The sequence below is a fragment of the Leptonychotes weddellii genome, chromosome 3, assembly GCF_054177405.1.
Source record: "Leptonychotes weddellii isolate Sample4059 chromosome 3, ASM5417740v2, whole genome shotgun sequence".
In the NCBI taxonomy this organism is placed as follows: domain Eukaryota; kingdom Metazoa; phylum Chordata; class Mammalia; order Carnivora; family Phocidae; genus Leptonychotes; species Leptonychotes weddellii.
Genome location: NC_138371.1, coordinates 16,153,707 through 16,172,120, shown reverse-complemented (window position 1 = coordinate 16,172,120; position 18,414 = coordinate 16,153,707). Strand labels below are relative to the sequence as shown.

At 61.0% G+C, this 18,414-nt stretch overlaps 1 protein-coding gene and 1 long non-coding RNA gene across 7 annotated transcripts in view; one reads left to right on the top strand and one right to left on the bottom strand.

Annotated features, from left to right (window-relative positions):
• Positions 1-18,414, bottom strand: part of LOC145720458 (uncharacterized) — a 181,488-nt gene that overhangs the window by 3,403 nt on the left and 159,671 nt on the right. The gene's annotated exons all lie outside the window — the stretch shown is intronic.
• On the top strand, positions 601-14,390 carry SLC4A3 (solute carrier family 4 member 3). 6 transcript variants are annotated; one of them, XM_081813521.1, is made up of 23 exons: positions 601-899; positions 1,662-1,805; positions 2,146-2,311; positions 2,920-3,200; positions 3,371-3,486; positions 3,880-4,106; positions 5,653-5,801; positions 5,980-6,160; positions 6,608-6,743; positions 6,981-7,164; positions 7,615-7,714; positions 8,172-8,356; positions 9,030-9,255; positions 9,438-9,656; positions 9,963-10,111; positions 10,303-10,497; positions 10,947-11,165; positions 11,503-11,592; positions 12,069-12,235; positions 12,703-12,956; positions 13,284-13,453; positions 13,647-13,820; positions 14,069-14,390. In XM_081813521.1, exons 2-23 carry the CDS (start codon positions 1,755-1,757, stop codon positions 14,144-14,146), a joined length of 3,717 nt encoding a protein of 1,238 aa, XP_081669647.1. In that variant the 5' UTR covers positions 601-899; positions 1,662-1,754; the 3' UTR covers positions 14,147-14,390. The 6 variants fall into 6 exon arrangements, with proteins under 6 accessions (XP_081669647.1, XP_081669648.1, XP_081669651.1 ...); XM_081813522.1 differs by lacking the exon at positions 601-899 and adding an exon at positions 1,001-1,022; XM_081813525.1 differs by lacking the exon at positions 601-899 and adding an exon at positions 1,350-1,501 and having other exon boundaries at positions 10,435-10,497.

The window sequence follows — 18,414 nt, the reverse complement described above, 5'->3', positions numbered from 1 at the left end:
CCCGAGTTCTGGAGCACAGTTCACAGGTTCCACTTACACACAGCTGACTCTCCCTGGCGTCTCGTCTTGTTTTGTTCTCTCAACGCCCTGCAGGGTGGGGAGGCCATGCACATTTCTTTCAGTGTAAGCGGCCGGGGGTGGGGGAGTGGGGGTGTGGGGGGCAGTTAAATGGCTGTGGCTCTGACAGTCACCTCGTACACACCCCTGATGCCGGATGGGCAGCCTGCTTCCCAGCTGTGACTGTGGCCAGGTAATAAGCCTCTCTGCGTCTCTGTTGCGGGAAGGCTGGTATGGAGACGTCTGGTCTAGCATGCTGCAAAGCCAGTCGGTGTTCACAGACCCCAGCTGCCCTCCCCTCTCCCCTTGTGTGGCTTTGAATGTAGAAAATCTTCTTTGGGGTTGGGCTGAGAGCCAAATGAGGGCAGGCAGGGGTGGGAGAGGGTATATTACATGTCCAAGGTCACAGGGTTAAACCTCCTTCCCACGCAGAGCACCATCATTTCCAGCACCCTGTCTGTCCCCCACACCCCTCTCTGCTGCCTGGCTCACCTCTGCCTGCCCATTAGCTCCCTCCCCGGTTCTGCCCCCACATCCTCTTCCTCTGCCCAAGGATTCAGGGACCTGGCTTCACTATGGCTTCAACACATATTATTGGGGGGCTGTAATGGATGTAGCCTTGTGCTAGTGCCCAGTTTCAGCCAGACACCAGAGGATCAAATTTGGATCCAGCAGTTCCTTCCAAAGACATTTGCCCTTGGAAAAGGAGATGTGACCCCAGGGAGTGGAGGAGGGGAGAGGAGATGTGGAAACTGAGCTACAGAATCTTAGAGCTGGATGGAACCCTGGAACACTCCTACTTCAGGCCCCTTGGGCCACAGAGAAGGAAACCGGGAGGGGAGGTAATGTGCCAAGGTCAAATGTTGGGTGGTGCCCGGTGGCAGAAGCCAGGCATCTGAGCCCATATTGGGACCAAGGGGGCAGGTGGTGGGTGCTTCCCGGTGTCTGTGAGCTCCGTTCCCCAGGTTGGAGGGGCTTGGGTGGTGCAGGGGTCGCCTCCAGGGCTCCTGAGGGGAGGGAGGGGAGGCTAAAAGCAAAGTGGGGGAGCGACCTGGGGATTGTGGGAATGTAGGGCCGTGCATCCGCCCCCGGCCTTGCGTGGGGCGCGGGGAGAAGGGGCTGGTGGGCAGAGGGAGTCCTGCGGGGGCCCGCGCGTGGGGGCCGGGCCGGCCGGGGCGGGGTGAGTCACGGCCCGCCCGCTCCCATTGTGCGGCCCGGCGGCGGCGGCGGCGGCGGCGGAGCTGCGGAGCTGAGCGCGAGGAGGTGGAGCCCCGGGCTGCGGGCTCCGGCGCCTGCGTCCGCCCGGCCGGCCCGGCTCGCCTCGCCGCCGCCGCGGGCACCCCCCGGCCGTGAGGCCCTGCGCGCCGCCAGGCCCCCGAGCGCGCGCGGGAGGGAGATGGGGCGCGGCGGCCGGCGCAGGCCCCGCACGCTCCGGAGCCCCGAGGTACCGCAGGGCGGGGCGCGGCAGGGCGCGGCGGGCCAGGGCCGGGGCCCCGGGGTGTCGCGGGCGTGGCGGGGCCTCGGCCTGGGCGGGCGGACGATGGGGCTCGCCGAGGGGGAGAGGGCGGCCGTGCGAGGCTCCTGACCCCGCCCTCCTCCCCCAGGGCTCCCCGCTAGGCCCCCGCAGCGCCCCCTTCTTCTCAACCCGGTCACGGGTCCCTCAGTGAGCGAGAGGCTCCCGAGCCGCCTCCCCGGCCATGGCCAACGGAGTGATCCCGCCGCCCGGGGGCGCCTCCCCCCTACCCCAGGTGACTGCCGCGCGCGGGGGTGGGAGAAGAGGAGGGGAGGGACCCCAAGGAGGAGAGGGGAGTCCTCCGGCCGACCTTGGGATCCCCACATCCAGAGATGGAGCTGGGCTGGAGAGGAGGGGGAAAGGGAGGGCCTTTTGGTATTTTTCGGTTCTCTTGCCCCTCTCCTCTCAAGCCCTGGGCTCCTGGGAGGCTGACCCAAGGCTGGGGCGCAGGGAGAGGGGGTCGTTGAAGATGGAGCCCGCTGGTCTTCCCCGCCCCCAGCCAGGGTTTGGAGTTGGGGTGGATGTGGGGCGTTCTTGGGTCAAGGGTCCTTAGGAGAGGCTGTCTGAGCCTGCAGGTCCGGGTGCCCTTGGAGGAGCCCCCTCTGAGTCCAGACCTGGAGGAGGAGGACGATGACTTGGGCAAGACCTTGGCTGTGAGCAGGTTTGGGGACCTCATCAGCAAGCTTCCGGCCTGGGACCCTGAGAAGCCCAGCCGCAGCTACAGCGAGCGGGACTTTGAGTGTGGGTAGCCTGGGGACCCCTAGTGTGGCCGCCCTCACCACCATCACCTTCATTGCCACCATCACCGTGCTCTCCACCGGCTTGGTCACCCAGTGCCATCTTGTGCTGGACGCTGTGCTGGACGCTGTGCTGGGCCACCATGCCATGTTAAGTCATCCTGCCTCACTCACCCATCGCCTGTCCACCTTCCAGGGGAGCCGGGCCCCAGACGCAGGGGGAGGCGTAGGGAGATGGGCCTGAGGCCTCCCTCGGTGACCTTCACTTTCCCCAAGGCTCTGCCATACCTCCGGCCCTGCTCCCTTCTCTCTGCCTCCTCACCTCCCTCAGCTCTTCTGACTCTGCCTTCCCCCCTTGCTGTACCGTGTCCTTCCGTTTCCCCCAGCCCCCCTTTCACAACCTGCCCTCTCCCTGACTCCCGTTCCCCCACTCTACCAGGCCTTACCAATGGCAGGACACGGATACAGGTGTTGGGGGGAACCTGGCTCTTGAGGAAGGTCTAGGGTGCCCTTGTTTGAGGCCCTGAGCTAGAATAAGGTGTGTGCCCCTAGGGCGGTGAGGGGCCCCCCTTCTGCTGTGGGGACCCCCAACCGGCTCTCCTGCACCCCCAGTTCACCGGCACACATCCCACCACACCCACCACCCGCTCTCGGCGCGCCTGCCTCCACCCCACAAGCTGCGGCGACTGCCCCCCACCTCTGCCCGGCAGACCAGGAGGAAGAGGAAGAAGGAGAAAACCTCGGCTCCCCCCTCAGAGGAGACCCCTCCCATCCAGGAGGAGGGGGGAGTCGGAGTGGAGGAGGAGGAGGAGGAAGAGGAGGAGGAAGAGGAAGGGGAATCCGAGGCAGAACCTGTGGAGCCCCCGCCCTCAGAGTCCCCACAGAAAGCAAAGGTAGGGGTCTGTCCCTGAAGGAGGGCTGACTCCTCAGGGAGGGGTGCGGGTGGGGGGAGAGGACACAGCCGAGGGCGCCAGGGCTGCCTGGGGGAGTCGGGGTGTGGGGAGGGTGGCGGGTTGGGGGCTGAGCCTGTGCAGGGACCCAGGGCACTCCGGTTTGTCCACAGTTCTCCATTGGAAGTGATGAGGATGACAGTCCTGGCCTCTCTGGGAGGGCTGCCTTCAGCAAGCCCCTGCCCTCCGTGGGCCCTTGCCCTGACAAGAGCCCCCAGCAGTCAGTCAGGTACTGGCCTCCAGCCCAGCCCAGAGCGGGCCCCAGGCTCCCTTCTGACCCTGGGGACTGTCCCAGCTCTGAGCCCAGAGAAGAAGAGGGGAGGAGAGGAGAGGAAACAGAGGAAGCGGGGAGGGGCGCATCCGCTCTCTGTCCATAGGATAGACAAGGAGGAGAGACAGGTGTCACCAGAGAGGAGGGCAGGGATAAAGGCAGAAGAAAGACGGGGGTGGGGGGTGGGGGGGACAGTGAGACAGGGGCAGGGAGGTGGAGGTGAGCTTCCTTCTCTGCCCAGAAGGAGTCTGTGTCTAGCGCCCAGGGGACTATTCCAGGCCCCACCCCAAGCTGGGGGAGGGCAAACGAACCTCCTAACCTGGCCCATCTCCACCGTGGTTCCCTGTCAAGTCCAAGGCTGCCATGGTGCCTCCTCAGCTCCTCAAGCCCCCGGGCCCGGGTCTCCCGAGTCGCTGGGGAGAAGAGCCGGCCCTGGAGCCCGTCGGCCAGTTATGACCTGCGGGAACGGCTGTGCCCAGGCAGTGCCCTGGGTACCCCAGGTGGCCCGGAGCAGCAGGTGCCCACTGACGAGGCGGAGGCCCAGATGCTGGGCTCCGCGGACCTGGACGACATGAAGAGTGAGTGACACCTTGTGGCAGCCCCCCTGGCCCACCCCCATGCGCGCTCCGCCTGTGGGGAACCTTGGAGAAGCTCTGTGCTCTCCCCAACCCAGCGCTTAGGCCCCTTTGCAGTATCCCTGTCTGCTGGAATGTGTCCAGGGACGGGGAGCTCACTACCTCACCAAGCCACCTCTCTGGTTGCCAGAGCTGAGATTTCCCTTGGTGACACCTCTGCGCTTCTGTCTTGATTCTGTCCTCTGACCACCCCCTGAATAAGGCAACCCCCCCATGTGACCTTTGGAGACATTATGTCCCCCTTCCCCCAAGGCTTCTCTTCTCGGGGCAAACTCTTTTTGTCTTCTTCATGCCGGCCCCCTGAAGGTGAGCCACTCTTCCAGGTCCTGCTTCTCCCTACATCGGGGGCCCCCGACTTGTCGCACCACCCTTGGCGGGGCCTGGCTGTGATCATGGCACATTCCTTCCATCTCATCAGCACCCTGGTTTCTGTGCCACCTGTCATCACCCACAGGGCTCTGTGCCCAGGCCGGGGGCACCACTGACCCCCCCTCCCTCCCCCTTGGAAGCACAGTGTGTGGGCGGGGGTTGGTGGGGAGGGCTCTGGGCTCAGTACGTCATGGAAAGTTGCCAGGGCCCGAGGACAGGGACAGGAACAATCCGATGGCAGCAGTGGGGTGGGGGTGGGGGGTCAGGGGAGGGCGTGTTTACAGACTCAGGGTGGGGGCTGGAAGCAGCAGGGAGCCGGCCTGGGGCCGTGGGGAGTCAGGAGGCTCGGGTTGAACAAAGACCGCTGGTCCAGGCTCCCACCTTTTAGGAGAGCCAGGGCTTCGGGGAATCCCGAGCAGAGGCTGAGGGCTTGGCCACCGGGAGAAGGATGAGCCTGCTGGAGGAGGTCACAGAGCCCAACAGGGCACCCAGCCCTGGGCCTGGGAACGCAGAGAGCCAGGGCCCTTGGATGGCCCCGGCCCCCAGCCCTCGAGACTCGCTGGCCTCAGAGGACTTAGAAATGTTGGTGCTGGACCTTGAGGACGGTGACCTGTGGGAACCCACCCAGGGCCAGCTGAGCCCCATGGCAGGGGGGCCAGCTTGTGAGTAACCAGGCTGTTGGCCTTTCCGCAGCTGCTGGCCTGGAAGGGGCAAGCAGGGAGGAAGGGCTAGAGCTCTGCTTGAGTCCGCCAGATGTGTATCTGTGGGGGAGACCTGGGAGCCGAGAGAGGGCACAGGGAAAGGATTGAGGGCCTGGTGACTCCATGTAGGTCGTGGTGCTCCAGAGTGAGAGGCGGTGGCCTTGGGGAAGGGTAGGCAGCTGGGGCTGTGGACTGAGTGGGGTTTGCCTTCTTACAGTGGCTTGGCCAGTGGTCCCCTGTGTTACTGTGTGGTAGTCCTTTCCCCTCTCTGGGCCTTCGTGTCTTTGTGACATGGCTGTGCTGGCTTATAGGGTTGTGTGGACGTGGCCCCTGGCAGAGCAGGGGGCTGGAGGGCTTGGCTCTGACCATGAGGCCCCGAGGTGGACCCCCCAGGACCACCAAGCCTGCCTTGCCTGCAGGTCACCGGCTGGAGGACAACCCTGGGATGCGGCGGCACCTTGTGAAGAAGCCGTCTCGGACACAGGCTGGGAGGGGCAGCCCTGGGGGCTTGGCCCCCATCCTGCGCAGGAAGAAAAAGAAGAAGAAGCTGGATCGGAGGCCTCATGAGGTACAGGAACTGAGGGGTGGGCCTGCAGCCTCCCCTCCCTTCTCCTCCCTAGAGCCTCCCTTTCCCACCTCCCCATCCCCCCACCCGCCCCCACTCCGCCTTGCCTGGTTGCCATGCCTCCAAGACCGCCGATCCCACCTGGCGGCCCCCAGACCCTCACCCTTGGCACCTGCCTCAGGTGTTTGTGGAGCTGAACGAGCTGACACTGGACCGTAGCCAGGAACCCCACTGGCGGGAGACAGCACGCTGGATCAAGTTTGAGGAGGATGTGGAGGAAGAGACAGAGCGCTGGGGGAAGCCCCATGTGGCCTCGCTCTCCTTCCGCAGCCTTCTGGAGCTCAGGAGGACCATCGCCCATGGTAGGGGCCCTGCAGGCCTGGCCCTGGGGTGCGGGCCCTCTTCACTGACCAGGGAGCTCGGCCGGCAGGAGCTGTCCAGCCCTGGGGAACTACTCCCTGGGGGCCTGCGCCCAGGCGAGGTCTGGCTGCCACTTGGGAGAGGTAGAGTCTGACCGCCTGCGTAGCCGTAAGCTCGGAGGGGCCGGGCTGTGCCCCTGTAGGCCCCTGTCCCCATGCAGTACACTAACCAGTGACTCTCCTCCCTGGGTTTGGAGGGGCCGTGCCCTTGCTCCGTGTTCCCTCGGCACATCCCTGTGTCTGGCTCATCTGTGCCAAGTGGCACTGACTATCTGCCCGTGTGCATCAGGTGCTGGACTCACCTGGCGCGTCCGCCTGCCCTTGGGGAGCAAGGCGGCTAGGGTGGCTTTTCCTCTCTGATGGGACCGTACCCCTGACTGTACCCCCCAGGAGCTGCCCTCCTGGACCTGGAGCAGACCACTCTGCCGGGGATCGCCCATCTCGTGGTGGAGACCATGATCGTGTCTGACCAGATCCGTCCGGAGGACAGGGCCAGCGTCCTGCGCACCCTCCTGCTGAAACACAGGTGCCAGGGTGGGGGGCCTGGGAGGGGGGCCTTCTAGTGCCCGTGCCCTTCCAGGAGCACAGACTCTTCTGTGCGGCTTTCTAGCCTCTGCTTGAATAACCCCAGTGACGGGGAACTCATTATTCATTCATGCTCAGACAGCAGCAGTCATTAGAAAGTTCTTCCTTACTCTCTGTTTTTCAGCTCACGAAAGGCCTCTTTTCCTAACCTGCCTTGTCCCCTCTGCCCGTTTCATAGCCATCCCAATGATGACAAGGACAGTGGCTTCTTTCCCCGAAACCCATCCAGCTCCAGTGTGAACTCGGTCCTGGGGAATCATCACCCCACCCCCAGCCACGGTCCTGACGGCGCAGTGCCCACTGTGGCTGATGACGTGGGGGAGCCAGCCCCACTCTGGCCTCATGACCCTGATGCCAAGGAGGTCAGTCGCCTTGCTCGGACCTGGGCTGGGGGACTGAGGGGCCTTCTGGTTTCGCTGGAGGCCACCGCTGGCTTCCCTGAGCGGGTCGGGAAGTTTGGATGCCTGACATTATACGAGGCATGGGGGGGATCTGTAAGAGATACGCATGAGGGCCCCTGCCCTAAAGAAACAGGAGGTTTAAATGGGCTGACGTGGCAGACCCAGGGGACCCATTTCAACCAGATAAGGCAGAGGTGGTAGCGGGCAGCTGGGAGGAGGGGTCCACAACTGGAGCGGTCTCCTCCCGATGTGGGGCGCATCACTGACAGTCCCTTTCCTGGCTGGGGAGGGAGAAAACAGGGCCCAGGTCCAGGGGTTGGAGGGCAGAGTCCAGGCCTGGAACAAGGGAGGGGAGGGCCTGCCACGGCCTCCGGTCAGGGTCCCAGCCCTATTCCAGTTCTGCGTCCTCAGAAGCCTCTCCACATGCCTGGGGGAGACAGTCACCGGGGAAAGAGTCTGAAGCTGCTGGAGAAGATCCCCGAAGATGCTGAGGCTACTGTTGTGCTCGTGGGTGAGGAGGCAGGGGGTCCTGGGTGTGTGTGCTTCCTCTGTGCTCTGCTTGTCCTGAGCTCTGGCCCGCAGGCTCCTTCTTCCAACCCCGGCCAGACCAGGTCCCCAACGCGTCCCTGCCTTGCCTGACAGCCTGTCTTGCCCCCAGCTCGCTCTTTCTCAGCCCTCTTACTGCTTCCCGTCCAGTTTTCCGCTGTCTTGGACTGCCGCTAGTCCATAGAGCACTTTTGTGAGAATTAAAGAGAAGCACTCCTTCTCGGAGACTGTTAACTTTTCATCTATTGGTGAATTATAATAAATATACAAATATATAAACGAATAGGGTTTCTTTAGATCGGGGGTTTCTTTGTGCAGCACGCAACCTGCTCAACTGTACATGATGGCCCCAGGTGTTTTCTCCAGGGCCAGCCTGGACGGCTCCTCTTTGCCCAGTGCCCTGTGCCTTGCTCTTCCCCCAGGCTGTGTGCCTTTCCTGGAGCAGCCTGCAGCAGCTTTTGTGCGCCTGAACGACGCTGTGCTCTTGGAGTCTGTGCTCGAGGTCCCTGTGCCCGTTCGCTTCCTCTTTGTGATGCTGGGTCCCAGCCACACCAGCACTGACTATCATGAGCTTGGGCGCTCCATTGCCACCCTCATGTCTGACAAGGTGGGTCCTGGGCTGGATGCTCTAGGCCTGTCCCCCCCCCCCCCCCGCCACCAGGGCCCTCCTTTTTCCCTGTTGCTCACTGCCTACATTGGTGGCCCTGGATGCAGGGGCGCAAGAGGCCCTTCTGGGTGGAGGCAGTGCTCTGGAGCGATGGTAGAGGGAGAAAAGGGAGCCCTGGGCTGGAGCTGTGGGAAGGGGAGGTGGTTGAAGGGGGAGTAAAAGCCCAGACCCCCAAGTCTTGGATGTGGCATGAGACTGGAAAGGGAGGCCTGGATATGTTGGTCTTTGCTGTGGCCTCTCCTTGGCTGGGACAGGAAGGTCCTCTAGCCAGGGGTGATGTTGGAAATGCTAATTGACCGAACTGTAGCAGGTGAGAACTCTCTGGTCAGGATGGTTCTAGGGCCCCCTGCTATGCCCGGCGTTGCCCCTTTAGTTGTTGCATCGTGGAAAAGTCTGGAAGCTCCTAGGGGAATAGAAGGCACTCGGAGGTTCAGGGCTGTGGCCGATTGCTGGCCAGCAAGGACATAAGTGAATATTTTGACGATTGGACCGGACCTGTATATGTGGCCAAACACCCATCCTGCCTCCGGCTTGGTGAAGTCCCAACACCTCCTCCCTGAAGCCCTTCCAGGGGCTCTCAGCATGGCTCAGCCCTTGCCTCTCCTGCCCATAGCTGTTTCATGAGGCTGCCTACCAGGCGGACGACCGGCAGGACCTCCTGAGCGCCATCAGTGAGTTCTTGGATGGCAGCATCGTGATCCCTCCATCTGAGGTGGAGGGCCGTGACCTGCTGCGCTCCGTGGCCACCTTCCAGAGGGAGCTGCTGAGGAAGCGGCGGGAGCGTGAACAGACTAAAGTGGAGATGACCACCCAGGGAAGCTATGTGGCCCCCGGGAAAGGTCAGACCCTTTGGGGCCCGTACCCCCCCTTCCCCCCCTGCAGCTCCTAAGGTTGTGAGGCCAGCCTGTCCTGACTCCCTGACTCCTGGATGCCAGCTTCCAGTCCCTGATGGGAAGGATTGAGCCCAGGGCCCCCAGCAGGAGGGGGTGGTCTGTGCTCCAGCAGCTCCTTGTTCCCCCAGAGCTGTCGGTGGAGCTGGGGGGCTCCGAGGCAACCCCCGAAGATGACCCCTTGCTGCGGACTGGCTCAGTGTTTGGGGGGCTGGTGCGAGATGTGAAGCGTCGGTACCCACACTACCCCAGTGACCTGCGAGACGCCCTGCACTCCCAGTGCGTGGCAGCCGTGCTCTTCATCTACTTCGCCGCCCTCAGCCCTGCCATCACCTTCGGGGGGCTGCTAGGTGAGCGGGAAGGGAGGCCGGGGCGGGGGACCCAGGGGCACCTGCAAGGTCTGTGGTCAGGGGATCCCAGGCATCACTTTTGCAGGGAGGCTATAAAGTGAGAGGGGGCAGGGGGGGTGTAAAGGGTGGGGGAGCCTGTGACTGGGGGGGTGGGAGGGTTGGGGCTGGGGAGCGGGACCTATCTATTGCTCTGTGGGGCTGCTTTGTTCTAGTTGGGTCCCCAGGTCAAGGTAGGCTAGATGAAGAGGAGGGGCCGGGTGGAAGGAGCCAGGCCAGGGCCCTCCCACTGACCCTTGCCTGCACCAGGAGAGAAGACTGAGGGGCTGATGGGCGTGTCCGAGCTGATCGTGTCTACCGCCGTGCTCGGCGTCCTCTTCTCCCTGCTGGGGGCCCAGCCGCTGCTTGTGGTTGGCTTCTCAGGGCCATTGCTGGTCTTCGAAGAAGCCTTCTTCAAGGTGACAGCCCTCCCCTGCCCCTCCCCAGGGATCTCATGTCCCATCTCTCGGCCCAGGTGATGGGTCCCTGCAGTCTCTCCCCTCCTCTCCCTTTAGAGCTCACCCTCCGCCCCGACCCCGGCCCATCCCATGGGGCCCGATGTCCAGGGCAGACCGCTGGGGGTAACCACAGCCTCCCTCCTGGCCTCTAGTTCTGCCGAGCCCAGGACCTGGAGTACCTCACCGGCCGGGTGTGGGTTGGCCTCTGGCTGGTGGTCTTTGTCCTTGCCCTGGTGGCCGCTGAAGGCAGCTTCCTGGTCCGCTATATCTCACCTTTCACCCAGGAGATCTTCGCTTTCCTCATCTCGCTTATTTTCATCTACGAGACCTTCCACAAGCTCTACAAGGTGGAGGTCCAGAGAGGTCTTGGGTGGGCATGGGTGGGGGCTGGGCAGCACCCTGGGGAGGGGAGCATGGGAGGGGTTGGCAGGGAGCATTGGGAGCAGAGGGGATGAGGAGGAGGGCTCCGCTGGGTGTGGGCGTGGGGGGTCAGGACACCCTGGGCTAGGTCAGAGCTGCCAGGCAGGGAGTCCTACCCAGAGGGTGCAGGTTAGATCTCTAGCAGGATTCAACCAGTATGTGATGGTGTGGGGCACGGTCAGTGCCGTGGGGCTCCGTGTGTGCGTGTGTGTGTGTGTGTGTGTGTGTGATGTATCTCATCGTCCTGTGATACTGTTGCCCGGTCAGGTATGTGATGAGGGGTCAGCACTCCCCCTCACAGCCGTATGAAATCAGGGTGATAAAATCAGGGTGACCTGCCCAGGTGACTGCTAGGGCAAACTTGTAACCCACGCAGGTGTTCACGGAGCACCCATTGCTGCCATTCTACCCCCCCGAGGGGGCACTGGAGGCTGGGCTGGAGCTGAACGGGAGTGCTGTGCCCCCCACCGAGGGGCTGCCTGGCCCGAGGAACCAGCCCAACACGGCTCTGCTGTCCCTCATCCTCATGCTTGGGACCTTTCTCATTGCCTTCTTCCTGCGAAAGTTCAGGAACAGCCGCTTCCTGGGAGGCAAGGTGCGTGGCTGAGGAGAGGCGGGCCCCCCTGGGTTTCCCCGGAGTTCCTGCCGTCAGGGCCAGTCTCCCCTCCAGAGGGGGCACTCTCCCCTTCTCCCGGTCAACCCATGGACCTAAAGCACATCTGTGCAGTCCCTTCCCGGTCAGAAACTTCAGAGAAGTTTAATCAGGCCAGGAATGCCCTCTTGAGCTGGGCGGCACCCATGGGATTTAGAGGGACAGGTTGGGGGATTTCTGGCTCAGAAAATCAGACCCAAGAGAGCTGGAGCCAGAAATCCCCCATGTTAGTCTCCTGACCCTCACTTCTTTTGCTCCTTTCCCCCACTGGCCCCTCAAGGCTCGCCGCATCATTGGGGATTTTGGCATCCCCATTTCCATTCTGGTGATGGTCCTAGTGGATTACTCGATTACAGACACCTACACACAGGTGAACAAGCCCCACCTCCCTGCAACGGTGGGTTCTCACCCCAGAGTCTCGGGAGGGAGGCCACAACACGTTCCCGTTGCCGCAGTGGCTACGATCATGGGCAGAATTCAGCTTTTTTAGTGGAGTGGTGACCTGCTGGGACCATGCTGGGGTGGGTGGGCTGGGGGCAGCTGAGTGGTTCAGCGGATGAGGCCAGCCAGGGCTTCTGAGGCTATGTGTGAGCAGATATGGGGCTGGGGGCCAAATGACAGGTGTGCCTGGGGCTCAGGGAGAAAGGATGTCATTCTCTGTCCTCTACCAAATCCTTGGAGGGACTCTGGAAGATGGAAAACTAATTTCTCTCAAAGCTGTTCACGTCCAGGTTTCCTGGAGCCCTGGTACTGGGAACACAGAGCTTGTTGGGAGCAGCTGCTATGTGGGGTTCTTAGCATGGGGAGGCTGTGTCCCTGAACCCCGTCTTCCTTCTTGCCATGCAGAAGCTGACGGTGCCCACAGGGCTCTCGGTGACGTCCCCCCATAAGCGCACGTGGTTCATCCCGCCCCTGGGCAGTGCCCGTCCTTTCCCGCCCTGGATGATGGTAGCAGCTGCTGTCCCCGCCTTGCTGGTCCTCATCCTGATCTTCATGGAGACACAAATCACTGCGTGAGAGGGCTGGGGGACCCTGGGTGGGGGTGGCTGGGGAGGAGTGGAAGGCAGCGGGATTGGTGGGGGGGGGGGCGGCACATGGCCTGGGGCACAGTTTCCCTCCGGTGCTGTGACAGGAGATCCATCTGTCCCCACCACCATGTGCAGGGTGGCACTTGGCAGTCCTCACAACAGTCTGGCACTATGCTCTCCCACTGATGCTCACATGTGTCTCATTTTGGTTAAACCACAACGTGGTGAGATCTGGCATCTGGCTTTTGTGGCGTCTTAAATATCCATAATATGAGGTTTTAGCCCAAATTTACTTTGACGTGAGAACATCACTTTGGGAACTTGGCAGAGGAAGCTGGCAGATCCCGGGAGGGCTCTTCAGTCCGCGCTGGCCCTTCCCCACTGCGCATATGCGCCTGGCCCTGCGGCCCGCCTGCCCTCCCCGCCGCTCAGCCCTGCTTCCCGTCCTGCAGGCTCATCGTCAGCCAGAAGGCCCGGAGGCTGCTCAAGGGCTCCGGCTTCCACCTGGACCTGCTGCTGATTGGCTCCCTGGGTGGGCTCTGCGGGCTGTTTGGGTTGCCCTGGCTCACAGCCGCCACTGTCCGCTCGGTCACTCACGTGAACGCCCTGACGGTTATGCGCACTGCCATCGCACCCGGCGACAAGCCCCAGATCCAGGAGGTGCGGGAGCAGCGGGTCACTGGAGTGCTCATCGCCAGCCTCGTGGGTGAGAGCACCCACCTTGCAAGGCCCCAGCCCCCGCTCCACAGACCTGCCTCCTTGGGCCCTGTGGCCTTTAGTCCGCGCTCTATCCCAGGCTTGCCTCAGGTCCCGTCTGAGTCACCAGATGCATCATGTCTAGCACCCGCTCTCACCCCAGCCTGCCTTGAGACACTCTGAGCCTTTTTACCCTGAGCCCTTTCCGGGTCCACTGTCCGGCTCCTTCTCCTCTCGCGTGTAGTGATGAGGCCCAGCTGGTCCCCTCTCCACCAGGCCCGTCCATCCTCATGGGGGCTGTCCGAGGGGTCAGGTAGTTCCGTGTCACCTCCTCCAGGCCTGTCCATCGTCATGGGGGCGGTGCTGCGCCGGATCCCGTTGGCCGTGCTCTTTGGGATTTTCCTGTACATGGGGGTCACGTCACTGTCGGGTATCCAGCTGTCCCAGCGTCTGTTGCTTATCCTCATGCCGGCAAAACACCATCCCGAGCAGCCCTATGTGACCAAGGTAGGGCCGGGCAGCATGGCGGTGGGGAGATGGGGTGATCGGGAGGGGGTGCGAGGGATGCCGGGATGGGAGATGGACAGAGTGACTGTGGAGGGGAAGTCTGGGGACCCGGGGAGCTCCGTCCCCGAAGATGTTGAGGGGGGGGTACAGCAGGCCGGGCGCTGTGCCGTGAGACTTGAGGCCCACTCCCCAGGTGAAGACGTGGCGGATGCACCTGTTCACCTGCATCCAGCTGAGCTGCATCGCCCTGCTCTGGGTGGTCAAGTCCACAGCGGCCTCACTCGCGTTTCCCTTCCTGTTGCTGCTCACGGTGCCTCTGAGGCGCTGCCTTCTGCCCCGGCTCTTCCAGGACAGGGAGCTGCAGGCGGTAAGGGATGCTGCTCGGGGCCATGTTCGGCCGGAGGGGCCCTGGAATCAGGGAGGCCTGGGTTGCAGTCTCTGCTGTGCCCCCTGCTAGTTTGGCTGGAGGGAAGGGCTTCGGGCCGCAGTCCCTGATGGTCCCTGCAGACAGTGAGGCCTGAGAAGGTCTGGGCTGCGGGGCTGGAGGAGTTGCTGGGGGGAACTGTTGGTCAAGTGCCCCCCTCCCCGCCCCTCCCGACCTTCTCCTTTCTGCAGCTGGACTCGGAAGATGCTGAGCCTAACTTTGACGAGGACGGCCAGGATGAGTACAACGAGCTGCACATGCCTGTGTGACCCTCTACCGTGGTGCCCCTCAGAGACCCTGACACCTTAGTGATCCACACCTGGGCCCCAGGCAGAGCCCAGCCCCGGGGCCAGTGGGCGCCTCCCAACCCAGAGACGTGCCTGGAGCCACTCACGCCACGGCCAGAGTGGCCCGCTGACTCTGCCCTGGGCACTGACCTGGGCTCACCCAGGCCCTTTCACAGACCAGACCGGCACAGGCTTTGAGCTCATTATAACCACACTCCTTGTCTTGTGTCTGCCTCACTTTCTTGGTTCCACTCCTGGTCTGTCTGGTCATGCTTATCCAACTGGAATTGGAAGAATTCTGTTTTCAGGGCCATCAAAACCAGGGAGAGGTTTGAGGCAAGGACAGAATTCTTGGGGGAAAGGGAGAGAATCAAGACTACAGAAGGTCAGAGCTGGACGTTATCATCACCCCCTGGAGCCCTCGCAAGTACAGCTGGGGAGCAGGAGCCTCAAGGTCTGGCTCAAGGTCACATACTGCTAATCTGGCCTCTGCTTGGAAGGGAGATTGTGGGGGAGGGGTGAGGGACGAGGTGGCTTCGCTTTAGCCATTAGAGAAATCAGAGTGTCCCCAGTGGCTGTGGGGCTATAGAAGGAAATGGAAAACGTTTTCTTGATCCCTGGCATTCTGAGGAGCAGGGTACAGTAGCCCAGTCCCCTAGACGCCGGGGTGGCGCTGGATTTGGGGTCCCTGGACCATTTTAGATTCTCACGGTTTAAGAGTGGCAGTTTGGGGATTCCTGAGGCCACTCCCTGTGCAACAGTCTGTTCTGCCAGAAATAACCTGGGAGGCCTTGAAGAGGGTGCAAACTGGGAGCCAACGGCGTCACAGTTGCTAGGCAACCAGTGGCGAAGTGAAGCCGGTTGTCCCTGTGTTGCCCTCTGGTGGCCACTCTCGCACACTGCAGGCTCTGTCCCCTCCGGGCAGGAGTAGCACTGCCATCTGGTGGACCCACTGGATCTCTTGGTCAGAGACCCCGTTCAAGCAACTTTCGTACCTCCCTGGGAGACACGGCGTGGGGGGTGGTTACAGAGAGGTTCCGTGGAGTTGCACAGCCCCGGGTGGCTCTGAGCATCCAGAGCCGGGATCCCTCAGCCCCACTTTAGCTGGCCCTGCTTCTTACCATTTCCCAGTTTCTTCCCCGGTGTTCAGGCCAACAGCTAGTGCTCTGAAGCTGGTCAGCAGAGAGGGGACAGACCCCTGCGAGGCTGTTTGTTGTGTTCATAGGGAAGAGATACGCCTTTCTAGATGTCCCAGATTGTCATTCAGGTGTGAGCATTTCATTCCTGTCGGCCCCTTTGGTCTCTGGCAACACGATGGCCTCTAACTTCATCTGGCCTTTGGCTCCCTGGGCCTATGTGAAGACAAAATCCCTTTTCCTTTACATTGGCCAAGTCCAGGTGGAATTTCAGAGGAACTGTGCCAGAAGCAAAGTCAAGGTTAAACGCAAAAACCTAGAACACAGACCAGTGCAGAGCAGATGATAAACGAGATGGCAAGGGCCACGCACTTGGATGGCCTTGGCTGAGAGGCTTTGTACGCAGGACTCTGTTTCTTTCCCGAGCCCTGATCAGGTAGCCTTGGTGGGGGATGGGTTTCCCCATTTGGTCTGGGGGATGCCGGGAGCCCACAGAACAGAGCCAGCTCCTTCCTGAGCCCCTGAGGGGAAGTGATGACCTGGGCCAGGAAAGCTTGGCTCTTCATTGGACACAGATTATGTTAGTCATCTCTGGCAAGTAGCTGAGAATTGGGGGTGTTCCTCAACTAGAAAATGAAAAATCAGAGGGTGCGGGCTTTTCTAAAGGAATGTGTCTTGGTTCTGGCTGGCATGTCAGGGTGGCTTTCAGTAAAACTAGGCACCGAGGCCTCTGAACAGTAGCCTGTGGAGGCTCTGAGAGGCCTGAGGAGGTTGCAGCAACCCGGAAGTTTGCCAGGGAAGGGGCCTTGAGGGAGGCAGAGGAAGGAGTGACAGTGGTGGCCAGGTTAGGTGTGGAAGAGAGAAAGACAAGGGATGATGGAACAGTGGCAAACCCATAGAAAGGCAGCTGGCTTGGCTTGGGGCCTGGATGATTAGGGTTCATTTCATTGGGGGACATTTGAGTTGGTCCTGAATCCTTCACAGCCTCTGTGTTTCCTCTGACTTTCTCTTTACTGACCCTCTAACCTCATCCTCCGGGGGCATTGGGCAGCTTGACTGAGGATGTCTCCTTCCAAGGGAAGGAGAGGGAACCACAGAGGGGAGCCCCATCTGGCCCCATCTGGTGGCACAGCTCTGGGGGACTCTGATGGGGTTAGAGGTATTTTGAATGACAGGCCCCACTGCTGCCTGCTTTGGACTGGAAGCAGCTTGGCGAGTGGGCACGTGCAAGGTGGGACAGGACCCTTCTAATAAGGAGAGCTGTGGGCCCATTGCCCTGTTACCCTTCCCTTGCAGCTTTCTGCGTGGGATTATGGTCACATCCTGGGTAGCTGCCCAAAGCTTTCATTCTCGGACAAGTTCAAGCCCACGTCAGGTCCAGCGAAGTGCTAACTCATTCTTTTATTTTCTCTGCTCATTCTTTGAGCAGAGAGGGTGGCTGGCATGTCCTCGTTCCGTGCTGAGGATTCAGCTCACTCAAGATGTCTATGCCCTCGTGAAAGCTTCTGGCTGTCAGGGCTCAGAGACCATCTGCTTGAACCGCCCTGAGCCCCTCCTTCAGGGCATAGAACCTGGCAATAATGTGTCCCATTTGGCAGCCTGTGTGACCTCTCTTCTTGTATCAGGTGACTCAAATAATGATCATGCCTGTTGACACTTAGAGCTTCTAAAGGGGATTCTGAGTAGCAATGGAAAGGCAAAGCAGAACTCAAGGACCCTTGTGCTGAGCACTCCCCGTACAGCGAATGACGAAGCTACTGCTGAAAACAGTAAAGCAGGTTCTGGGTAAGCACTGAACGGTGGATTGAATCCGGTGTGGCAAACGGGAAACCCAAAGTGAGGCGTTTGGTTTCCAGATAAATGAATTATATAACTGTCTGAGAGAGAGGACTTGATGGGTCGTGTGGCTCCCCACTTGTGCAAGGAGCAAACGCCAATATCTGTAGGGTTTATGTTTTGGAAGGAAGATTTCATACTTGAGACCTCTGCTGGGATTATTTTTAATCTAGTTAGAAATGTTTCTTTTTACTGAACAATGCTTTGTCAGGTGCTGACCAAGCAGACAGCCTTTGAGATGTTCTCCGGGGGTGGGGGTGGGGGTCCTGCTTGGATCTGGGGGGGGCCTGAAGGAGTGGCAGGGAGCTCTTGGGACAGGGCTGCCAGGATCATGGGAGGTGGGGGACAGAGAGGAGGTGGTCCAGTTGGAGAGAGAGCAGGTCTGGAGGCTGCGGGACAACAGTGTTGAGGAGAAGGCATTGAGGAGCATGTCCAGGAGACTTTGAACTGAGGCTCCCTTGGCGCGCTGACCACGGCACCTCTCCCACTGCACCTCTGTGGCTCGTGTTTGTCTGTCTTCCCTCTGGGCCATAAAATGGGCAGAGACCCAGCCTGAACCTTTTTTGTGCCCCTCCCAACACCAGCAAACAGTGCCTGGTCACAGGGTGCATGGAGGGCTTCGGGTGAGCAGGTGACAGAGAAAGAAGGGCCAAGAGGGCAAGGATTCTGCCCCATTTAGGATCCAGCGAAGGCCAAGGGTGACACCAGGAGAACTGTTAAAAAAAATTCTGACAATATTTTCGTTCTCATGTTTGTTAGTTTCATGTATAGTTGTCACTTTCTTGGTGTCCATTTATGATGATATCCTCAAGGTCCAAAGAGGCATCGTGGGTTTCTCTCTGAGCCAGCTGGAGGGGGAGATGTTGGGGATCCTGCATACCATGCTGATGAGCAGACAGTGGCGGGTAGGAAAGTGCCATCGGGGGCCCCAGCAGGTGTAGGAGCCAAATGGGGGCTGGACGGGGAGCCCCAGAGAGATGGCCCTGGGGCTCGAGTCTGCAGGAAGCTTCATGTTCCAGCTTAGCCGTCCCTTTCGTGCTCCACCTGTGGTTCTCCAAAATGCTAATGACCGAGGGACCCGAGCATCTTCTTCCTGCTGGTTGTGGAGGGCCCATCGGATACAGGGCTTCTTTGTAAGAGCTTGCACCAATGCCAGGACCCCTGGAGGCTGCCCTCAGGCTCTGTTTTCTCTCCTCCAGCTTCTGCTCTCTGAGGCCCAGCCCTCACCACCCCCATGCCCATTATAGCTGAAAGTCATTTCTCATTATTGCTTCTCTT

Excerpts from the sequence above, each read along its gene's own strand:
- SLC4A3 (XM_081813521.1), top strand. The coding sequence starts at position 1,755 with ATGGCCAACGGAGTGATCCCGCCGCCCGGGGGCGCCTCCCCCCTACCC. Across the intron at positions 3,201-3,370 it reads AGTCCCCACAGAAAGCAAAG|TTCTCCATTGGAAGTGATGA; the intron begins GTAGGGGTCTGT and ends GTTTGTCCACAG. Across the intron at positions 7,715-8,171 it reads GGCTACTGTTGTGCTCGTGG|GCTGTGTGCCTTTCCTGGAG; the intron begins GTGAGGAGGCAG and ends CTCTTCCCCCAG.